The 10,995-nt window shown below is 39.6% G+C and overlaps 2 protein-coding genes and 1 long non-coding RNA gene across 4 annotated transcripts in view; all 3 read right to left on the bottom strand.

Moving 5' to 3' along the window:
* slc34a1b (solute carrier family 34 member 1b) overlaps positions 1-227 on the bottom strand; it is an 18,843-nt gene extending 18,616 nt beyond the window's left edge. Inside the window, exon 1 of the mRNA XM_014008343.1 lies at positions 208-227. The gene's annotated coding sequence lies outside the window, so the exon portion shown is untranslated. The remainder of the gene's footprint in view (positions 1-207) is intronic.
* A 4,037-nt stretch (positions 228-4,264) lies between these two features.
* Positions 4,265-7,884, bottom strand: LOC106517474 (uncharacterized). Its single transcript, XR_001310215.1, has 5 exons — positions 7,688-7,884; positions 4,879-4,983; positions 4,730-4,807; positions 4,615-4,668; positions 4,265-4,515 (listed from the first exon to the last, which is right to left on the bottom strand). It is a non-coding gene; the product is annotated as an uncharacterized LOC106517474 (long non-coding RNA).
* A 397-nt stretch (positions 7,885-8,281) lies between these two features.
* The window catches only part of rgs14b (regulator of G protein signaling 14b), a 19,074-nt gene continuing 16,360 nt past the window's right edge, over positions 8,282-10,995 (bottom strand). For both annotated transcript variants that reach the window (XM_014008321.1, XM_014008314.1), the window contains exon 15: positions 8,282-9,538. In XM_014008321.1, the coding sequence (XP_013863775.1) occupies positions 9,285-9,538 (254 nt within the window). In that variant the 3' untranslated portion in view covers positions 8,282-9,284. The remainder of the gene's footprint in view (positions 9,539-10,995) is intronic.

The following is a 10,995-nucleotide window of genomic DNA, read 5'->3' as shown; positions in this document are numbered from 1 at the left end:
TTTTAAATGATCATTCAACACTTGGTTCAGTGTCTTTCTTGAATCTTTGCATCACAAACTGATGTATATGGAAGTTAATCAAACATGTTCTGTGGTTGTATTTTTTGAGTGTAGGCTATAGCAAGAAAAAAAAATGCAATATTAATTACAGTGGTTTCCAAAACTTTAACACAAACCTGTTTCTGATTTGTAAGATAAACCTCTTACCTTGTCTCACACAGTTTTTGCGGGACCACCCCTAAAGCAAAGCATCAGTCTGAGGAGGAACTCATCTTTAAATATGTCTGCTCCGGGGGGTGTCCAGAGGAGAACCTAATCCCTCTGTGATTAACTTGTGACACCGCAGTTAATCAGCAACGCAAAGCGATGAGTTCATGATGTATAAGTAATTGATTTGTTCGGGAAGCTTGTGGTGTATTTAGTAATGATTGATGGTTACTGTACTGGCTCTTATTTTTCCTGGTTTGGTGCCAGATAGGGATCCAGGAGCAGCAGCAGCCTGTGTGAGGAGATGTTTCATCTCTGTCACCGCAGGTTCCACAGATAAGACTGAGAGAAATCTGACATCTAGTGGTAAATGTCGAGCAGATTATTTTTGGGCTCTGTGCTGCAGCCCACTCARATGCTTCATCAGGCTTTCAAAAAGGGCTATGAGTCAATATAATAACAGATTATTTGTTTCTCTTAATTATTTAAATGTGATGTGTTTATTAGTGGTTGATTTATCTCATGAGCATGTGGACAAAATATTAAAAAAAACTTACAGACACTAATCACTGTGCGTTCGTCTACCCGATTCAAGATGGCCGCCACAGCTAATCAAACAAAAAAACAGCTACAAGTCATTTTAACAGACGCCGAGATAACTTTGGAGCCYCGGCAGATGAGAGACATCCTCAGCACATCCTCTAAGCTTCACATTGTGCAAGATCTTTCTGTAAAAGTTTGGGATTCACTTTCAGAGGCAACCCTGTCTGTCTGTTAGCAAAATATTTCATGAACCAGTGAGCAGGTTTTGATGGAAACCCTCAGAAAGTTATCACTGGACGTATGTCCACAGCTGGTTACAGCTAATCGACCTTAGCCAACACAAAAATGGCTACKGCTCCATCATTTCACCAGATGTGGAGCTAAACGTTAGTGTGGTAGTAGCTGAGAGTCATCCATAACACACGTTTTGAGCTCGATCACGCATGACAAGTGTTTGGGGTGCGTTCGTTCAAGGAACGCAGGGCCTTTAAGTTCACAAGTTTAAATAAAACTTCAGACATTTGAAGTGTGACGTGCAGAACGTTTTAGTGCTCTGCTGCCAGCAATGAAGCTCAAGCTTATTTTGTTTGGAAAATCACCACACACACACACACACACACACACACACACACACACACACACACACACACACACACACACACACACAGACAAATGCCCTCCTCACCATGAGAGATAGAGCTGTTGATCTGTGTAACACAGACTAATTGTTAATAATTAGTCCAGCTCCAGCTTTGTCATGTCAGCAGTGCTTCTCAGCCGTATCTGCAAAACCTGCTGACCCCAGACCTGAAGCCGTGAGCCCAGAGGAGCAGAACCGAATGACCCTTTCGGCTTTATGTTCCCGCTTCTCCTGAGAGCTGAGAATAAAACAACTTTGTTGTTGTTCAACTGCAGGGAGGTAACAAAACTTCACACTCACATACACAGTATGTAAATGTAAATCAGAGTAAATCTCTGTCATATCTCCAGGGTTCTTTGGTGAAAAATCTTCCGTACTGCAGTGAATCCCCGCGCCTCGTGCGCCACCTGTGAGTCTGGTCATCCCACCACTCAACTCGCCTGTCAATCAACCGTCCTGCAGTCACATCCCCCATGAGTCCTGATCTGCTGCTCCTCAGCTCTCACACATCCAGGAACAACGCCAAGTGAGGCTTCCAGTTTCATTCTGTTTTTGTCAACAACAACAACAACAACAACAACAACAACAACAACTCTTCACTTGTTTACATGAAGAAATAAAGTCTGAGCACTCCCTGAAGAGATGCAGATCGGCTCTGGGGTTGGTTTCAAAAGTTTAGAGTTGCAGATATTGTTCTAAGGGTTTCTTTATGACAGTGTCGTTAGGATCCTTCCACTGGTTCATGGGACATTTTGCTAACAGAGTCAYTCACAAATATGGAACTGCAAAATTTAAACAATGTGTGTTAGCTACTATCACATCAGATAAAATATATTAAGTTGACTGCCTTACAGACTTGTCATTTTTAAATTCTCATACACCTGCAAACACTCTCTCTCTCTCTCTCTCTCTCTCTCTCTCTCTCTCTCTCTCTCTCTCTCTCTCTCTCTCTCTAAATATAGACAATATAATATCCGTGCCTGAAATGAAAGACATAACTTTCCTTTGACAATCCACTGTTTTTAATGTAATTTAAAATAATACATTTCTTTCATAAAGCACTTTCCTGTAACCCTGGAAAATTAAAGTATGAAAGTTTCACAACAAAAACGAACTATTCATTTATATTTTATTTGTTCAAGTAGTGATGTAAAAAATGGCCTTAAAGCTGAAGCTGTTTACGTCCTTTATCATGACTCCCGCACGCAAAGCGTAAGCAGGAGTCATATCGTTTTCGTAGTTTTTTTTTCTTCAGTGATTTTTGGTCAACCGTAGCACAAAAACGGCTGCACCGGTCAACATGAAATTTGGCAGGACTGTAGATGAGTCTGACCTGCACTGCGCCAGCCAACGGTTTTACAATAGACCCCATATTTGAGGAGGGGGCTCCTTTCAAATAGGGGATGTGTGGACATGCAAAACTGCTTATAACTCAGAAACCGTTCAACATAGGAGCTTCATAATTTTTTGTTGTTTAGCTCTGATGAAGCTCTATCCATCAGGCCCACCAACCAGTGCCCCCCCACCCCCAGCCCAGACCCCCAATTTATCTGAAAAAGGGGTATGGTTATAGCTCAAAAACCATTAAACGTAGGAGCTTCAGATTTCTTTTGTTTTTTTTATCTCTGATGAGGGGCTGTCCATCAGGTCAACCAATGCTCACGAAAAAGTCCCCCACCCAAACCACCACAATTTTAGGATGCATGACATTTATTAGGAATAAAGATCTTTGAGTTCCGATGCATTTCTGCATGCGGGGGTCATCATGTCACCGCTCTGCGGTGTCTAGTTATGTTTGAAACAGTTCTTCACAGTGATTTAGCAGCTGAAATGCAAAAACACACTGTGATGACAACAAAAGAAAGAAGCAGAAATTTGGATTTTTTTTAAATTAAATTTTCATGTTTGTCCATCCATTCACTCATGTTTCATCTTTTTGTTTTCTTGGTTCTGAATCATCTCCATCAGATTTGTACCATTTATGATCCGTTTGTTGCAGTACTTTGTCGCAAAATACTCCATTTTAAATAGTAATACACATCTAATCACTTTTTAAGCATTAGTTGACTAAAAAAAAGGCTGTTTTGAGGCCCTGTCTTGTGGAACCTTAAACCTGGATTTTGAARCATTTTTCTAACTGAAACTCCACACAAATCCCCCAGCTGGGATTTGAGCRTGTGACCTTGCAGAAGTAACCGCTGCTCCACGATGCAGCTCAGAACATTCAATATGCTGGTAGAAATGCAAACAGAAGCAGGTAAAAACTTTAAGAATTAATGTAATTCAATTTATTCAGATTTATGTAGGTTTAAAAATTTTTAATATGTTCATTTAACATTAACAACAGGACCGTTTTTTCAGTTTTACTTATACATACTTTGTGCTATTTTAACTGTTTCTATTTCCTTTTAGCTTCTAGCTACATTTTTTGCTCCTATTAGCTCCTAAATAGCCTGATAATAGCTTAAAGATAGCATTTTTATATTTTGTTAGCCTTTTGCTAGTTTCAGCTTGTATTTTACTGTTTTACATTTTAGTTAGCCATTTGCTACATTTAGCTTTTAGCCAGCATTTTGCTTTATAGAGACACCAATTTGCTYTTTTTAGCTAGTGCTCTGCCTCTTAGTTTCAATAAGTTTAAACTTCTTCAGCATATTTCACAGATTTGTTCAGCGCTCAGCATTCTTTGAACTTTTGTGTTCATTATTACATCATTATTAATTCTTAATTAGAAGTTTAAAAGTCTCTCATGCTTTGTTTTTATTCTATACCCCGCAGTTAGRTTAAAAACCGAGTAAACAGGTTTTATATTTAGCCGATTACGTGTTCTGGCTCTTTATTTGTAATAGTTGTAAATGAAAACAGAATAAAGAGTTTTATTCAACAACATGCTTTTATTTTGTTATCAGAACACATTCAGCACAACGACACAGCTTCAACACGTCTGCTTGTACAGGGACCTGATTCAGCGTGGGAACTGTTTATGTTTTAGGTTCTAGTTTTATTCTAAACACTGGGTGTTTTCTTGTGGACATATGTACATTTTATGTTGCTGATGTTGGTTTTATTCATCACTTCAGTTCTTCAGTGGAAGAGGAGGTCGTCTCAGAGCCGTCGGGACACTCCTGCAGCGCAAAGACAACAATTATGCTCTTTCCTAGCTTGGATTTAAGTAAAGATACAGAAGAAAAGATGCAAAATAATTTTAAATAAGAATAAATGACCTTCACTCTGTCCAGCTCCGGCCTGCCTGGCAGGGACTTTTGTGAGGAGAAGGCCTGTCAGAAGGAATCACACAGTCAGGTCATGTCTGAGCAGAAACCAAAAGCTGTTGCTCACCTTTTTCGTCTGCTGCATCTCCTCAGTGGATTTAGATCTGTTCTTCATGTGCTTCTGAGGCGAAGTGTTGGTGGGACACTACAGAGACACAAAGTCCTGTTAGACTCCTGTTAGACTCAAGCTTTATGAAAATAAAGCTATTTTTTCACCTCGTTTGGCTTCGGCTCCATGGCTGACATGAAGGTTTTTTATTCCCCCTCAGGTGAGATTCTMTGTCAAACCACTTTGTTCCCTTTATAAACTCCTGCTGGCAACTGTAAAGTATAAAGAAATACATTTTTATTTAACAAAACCCTTTCTATTCAGAGATAAAATATAAAATGSTGCATTTCTTTCTTTTTTAATCTCAATCTAAAGCTGAATTATTCTCCTGAAGCAGCAGTTCTGGTTTCCTGCCGCTAGGTGGCATCTGTGACTAAGTGATCCTTTTTTTTGTTTTGGTTTTAAAAAGATTTTCACYACAATCATCACCTTGAGATACAAACACTATAAAAGGGAAGTGTCATTTTAATCATACCTAAAGACACAAATCTTAATCAGATGACTAACAGTGTTACAGACTGTAACAAAAAGAAGTTATTGTCTTTTAGAAGCCTCGTCGAGACTAAACAGGAGGTTCTGGGAACATGCACTCATGCACACTAACGCAGGGACAAACACAGAGTCCCAGAGAAACTAAAGGCCACGCTGAATAAAAAGCAGCAGTCAGGCAGAGAGGCACAGCTGGAGTCAGGTCCCTTGCGGCTGGAGACAAAAACACCTCGGGAGTTTGGGCTCGACGCTGGAAGATTTTAGCTATTTGGTGTTTTTAAAACAGAAAATCTCAGTGGCTGTAAATATTTCACGGCAGGCACAGATTTATACTCAAAAGATGCYTGTTGGTAACGAAGCACCGGGTTCTGTTTCGGAAACTTTTTGTTTCGTCACATCGTTTGCTTCAGCAGCAAATCCTGAAATCTGGACTCAAGTGGTCGAGAGCTCAAGTTCATAGCTGCTGAGGTGGATGTGAAGACTCTGAAACATGGACCCTGAAGTGACCCCACCGTCACACCGTGTGGTCAGTTTTGTCCGTGCGTGTTAGCAAAATGCCTGATTAACCAGTGGAGAGATTTTAATGAAACTCCCAGTAAATTATTGGATGAACATTTGATTTACGTTTCAAGTCAACCTCATTTAAGATGGCCGCCACACAAACGTGTCTAGAAATWAGACATTTTAACAGTTATAGAGCTAAAACTTGGTGGGTGGTAGAAGAGAATCGTCCACAGAATAGTTTGACCAAGTTTGATCAAAACAGACACAATTCCATTTCCTATCATTTAACCTTAGTTTAAAAGTTGTTTGGCATTTCTTTAAAGAATCCTAGAGGCCTTCACATATTACAAATGTGGAAGTAAAACAAGCTTGATTCAACAGCTCTGAGGCCATCCACCTCCCTGCTGCTCAGCAGAAAGCAATCATCCCTGCCCTTCTAAAGACTGAATGCTCTGAYTGGTCTGATAGACAGGAGCCCCCCGCCCACTGAGACGTTTGGCGTCAGAGGTCAGGGCAGGACCACAGTTGACGCTGCAGGGAACTCCAACACAAAGTCCTTCCTGAAGTGGAATATATAGGATACAAAAAAAAACACACATGCCAACAGCCCAACACAACTGTGTGTCTCTAGTTAACTGAGGTTGGGTTGGCACAGCCAGAGGGCAACAAACCAGTCGCTGAGCACTCTCTAAATGTGCACTTCAGTGTACTTTGAGGGAATAGCCAAGGCATTCAGTCAGTCCTGAGTGCTTTCTCCCTCTGACCAGCTCACTGAGGGGAATGACCTAAATGAGAACGAGTCGCCGCTTCACTCCGTCCCYACAAGGAATCAGTCCATTATGTTTAAAACAAAGAGGGACGGAGGTTAGACRGGGGCTAGGAGAGTTCATCCCCTCTGTGATGAAAGGAGATGAAAAATGTTTCTTTACCCATTAATCCACATGAGTCATTAATGAAAATAAAAACTACTAATATTTCTGTTAGAAGCATCTTGGTGACATTTTGCTCACAAGGTACTTTTTGTTTCCTCATCAGAAACTCTCGAATGTTTTTTTTAAACTTTATTTGTTTACTGGCTTGTTTATAAAATGTGTTTGCTAAGACTGATTAACTGTGGTGGCCATCTTGAATCAATGTCAAGTTTATTTCTAGAGCACTTTCAAAAACAGCAACCAACTGCGCCAAAGTGAGTCATTTTAACGCTAAAATTTTTTCAGTGTGGGCTTAGGAAGAAAGTCCCCAACTAATGATACAAACTTCTTGGGCAAGATTTATTCCCCCCCCTGACCTCCTCGAGTCAGACCCTCAGCCCAGGTGTGCCACAAGGCTGTGTGTTTAGTCCTGCTATGTATTAACAAAAAGATAAAAGACAATTCTTCCCAACTGGCTCTGAGTTTATTATCATTTCAACTCCTAGAATAACTGCTTTCATTATACACAAAGGTCAACACATGGACAATAATTCTTCAAAGGGGACAGGATGTCCTGAAATTTATTGTTTTGTTTGCTGTGTCCAGGTGTCACACTCGCACCCCGCCTCCCCCTCAGATGGCTGAATTTAAGAAGCCCAGCTGCTCCCTGACCGATTCGCAGCTGAGCCACGAGTTTATCACCTGATAACGGTTTTTCATTTGGATCGCACAGACTCTGCCCTTCACTCTGAGCGGAACGTGCACGCTTGGATTTGATGGATTGCTCAGATGAATTCCTCTGCAGGACTCCCAAAAACACGCAGCAAAGGTCCATTCATTCAGAGCTTCTGTCTGCAGAGCTCTGGGAATAATTTCCGTTATTTAAGCGGGACATTTTCATCWAGAGGATGGATGGGTGACAGGGAGACAAACATCTACAGACACAACAAGCACAACAATAATAATAAATTAGAAAATAAAAAAAGAGCCTGGGGTAAACTCAGACGCTCACCTCCTGTTTTCTCCTCCTCCTCCTCTTCTTCTTCTTCTCTCAGCACAGCGGACGTGCAGCGGAGTAGATGGCACTCCTCATTTCACGGCTGTGACGGTGCCTTTGAGAGAACACCCTTCTCTGCTCATTCATAGCACCGCCGACGCATCACTCACACATGAACGGAAACACACACACACACACACACACACAGAAAAAACACCAGGTGTACCACTCACAGGTCTAGACTCGTGTCTTCAGCATGACATTCAGAAGCTTTAGGTCAAATAAGTAAAAAAATCAAGAATAAATGTTATGAATCAGTTTTCATGCTTATTGACAATACAACCTACCAGGTGTGGCGAAGGAGAGGATTTCTAAACACACACTAGAAAATGAATGCTGCTGACATCATCAACAGGGATGAGATCATCTATGACTCATCTATTAGGTTTTATAACCTGTAAAAAAAAAAAAGGTTAAAAAAATGATTTCCAATCATTTTCCAGCAACAAGTCATGACATCAGACTGAAAACAAGATAACTGATCCAAGAACCAATCACAGCCCTGCAAAGATCGTCAGCGCGCCAATAATGACATTACACGGCAGCGTCTTAGAGGCAATTCTTCTTTATCAGGATAAAGTAAAAAGACAAATGTAATTTTACACAACTGACACGTATTAAAACAGATCAGTCTGGTTTGATCCTGCGTGAGTCACGCAGACAGCCCACTGGGCTCTCGCTGCTTCTTTAAAAACCAAAAGTTGTTTTTCTAAGCCAGAAAATGACCTCCATCATTCATGAAAAGATCTCCTCACAGAGCGTTAAAGCACATAACCCTGCAGCAGAGACACTGACAGAGAGACAGTTGTTAGAAAATATGTTCATGCTTCAGAAATGCTCTGTTTCACATGGAGTTTTTGTTAAAGAGCTGATCCCTGAGCTGCAGTCAGATTTGACAGGACTTGATCCTGGCTTCACAAGGTGCAAACACACACACACACACACACACACACACACACACACACACACACATACACAAACACACAAACCTCTAAGTGCTGGGTATGCATTAGAAATAACACAAATTTCAAGTATTAAAGCTCTTCCTTGTAAAAAAAAAAAAAAAGACAAAAATCTTTTCCCACCTCTAAAACAAACACATCTTGCAAAAAGAAACACTTTATAAAAGCCCTGCTAGACTGCTGCCAGGAAAAAAACATAACTTACAAAAACAACAAAAGCAAATTATTTCAAAACAACCAACTGTGATGTGTAAATTAAACTGTACAGTATCTTACAGGCTACAGGGTTATAAAAAAAGGTAACATTTCATGGATTTTTGGACACATTAAACATGTAGCAAACATTCTCCTGCAAGGATCTGTAGTGGTTAAAATGACACTATAAATGTTTGCCAGGATCTTTTTTTTTCTTTACAGAAAACCTTGAAAAAGGCCAATAATGATTAAAGAGTCTGCAGGACTCTGCTGTCTCTGAGCTTATTCGCTAACAGGTGAATGTAAGGTGCGAGGTTTAGATTCACATCTCAGAGTTTGGAGATGTTTGTGTATTTTATGATCTTTTTTTTGTCCACTTTTCAAATGGGTCCTCGTCAAACCGTTGTTTCCTTCAAGTCTTTGGACTCAGAAATCTCAGGACTTTTTTCAGTTGCTGAATCCAAACTGAATTTAATCTCCTCTGGTTCTGTTCTGGAGTCGTCGGTGGTTGTACTGGGGCTGTCTGAGTCCTGGGTCTGCTCTGAGGGCAGCTGCAGGAACGAAGGAACCTCCAGCTGCTCTTTGGTCAGAAGACCCCGCTGGTCATCAACTCTGCTGCACTGAGCCTTCGTCAGCATGTCCAGCAAGCCTGAAGCAGACAGACGGGTTCATTTTGGTAGGTTTATACTTATTTATTTAAATTTTAATATAAAGAAATTCCATCTACTTTATAATGTAACAATTGTGTTTATTGTCCTGTATTATCAAAGACCGGTTTAACACAGGATGACCTAAATTTAAAGTGGAGTTTTNTTATTGTCCTGTATTATCAAAGACCGGTTTAACACAGGATGACCTAAATTTAAAGTGGAGTTTTCCATAAATTACCCCAAGTTAAACAAGTTAAATCTACTTTATAATGTAACAATTGTGTTTATTGTCCTGTATTATCAAAGACCGGTTTAACACAGGATGACCTAAATTTAAAGTGGAGTTTTCCATAAATTACCCCAAGTTAAACAAGTTAAAAACACAATTTAGTATAAAAATGTTTCATTTTAATTAGAATAAACACTAAATTAATTTCACACAGACACAAAGAAAAATACCACAGGCAATGTTGGAATCCTGCTTTAAATTTGATATTGGAGCAAAATAATAATAATTTTGGTAATTATTAACATATCAAAGTATCTACGTGTAGATTTAGTTTTGCTCGTTTATCTGTAGCCATGTTTTACACAAAGCTTTCACCACTGAACGTGTCCATCAACAAGTTCACCTACAGCTGCTCGGAGAGAAGAGGATGACATGAAAACATGACATGGACCTACAGGCTCATATAAGCTGCTAAAAGTAATGTTTTACATGGATCTGGGCATTGTAGAGATGTTTTACAGGCGATTTGCTATGATTAAGATAAAAAGCTAAGATTTAAATCAGATCTTAGATTTTCCAACAGTCGGTCACAGAAAKAGCTGACATGAGGCACCATAAAGTGATCACCGTAGTTGTTGAGCAATGCATTTATAAACGTGACGACAAATTGAAGCACCTTGTTGTGTGAATGCCTGTATGGCATTCACACAATTGAGATCATTTTTTTCTTCCGTACGTTTTTCGGCACCTTTATTGTTCCACAATTTTTGTGCTACTTCAACCATTCATATATCAAAACGTTCAGCTCTTCCGTGCAGTGCCTGCTATGACTTTTGGTATTTCAGCTATTTATAGCTTTTTAGCTATTTCAACTTTTTTAGCCACTTTTTTCCCATTGACTTTGAATGGGGCTATTTTCAACAACCTTCAAATCCTTCAAATAGTTTCTAAAWCTTTACAAAACCTTACACAATTCATTCTGGTTGTGCTCTTTTTTTACTCCCTTCTGCAATTTTTAGCTACTTTTTTACTAACTTTAGCTGTTTTCTGCTAGTTCTTCTTCTTCTGCTTTATTTGTGCTTTTTTTCTGCTAATTTGAACTATTTATGCTTTTTACAGTTGCTTTCTACTTTATTCAGTTAGTTTCTACAAAATGAGCTACATTTCAGCTGTTAATAGCTAAAATTAGCTTTTTAGGCTATATACACATTTTGTTTGTAGCAATTA

The sequence above is a fragment of the Austrofundulus limnaeus genome, unplaced genomic scaffold, assembly GCF_001266775.1.
Source record: "Austrofundulus limnaeus strain Quisiro unplaced genomic scaffold, Austrofundulus_limnaeus-1.0 Scaffold1, whole genome shotgun sequence".
Lineage (NCBI taxonomy): Eukaryota > Metazoa > Chordata > Actinopteri > Cyprinodontiformes > Rivulidae > Austrofundulus > Austrofundulus limnaeus.
This window is presented reverse-complemented; position numbering and strand designations above follow the sequence as displayed.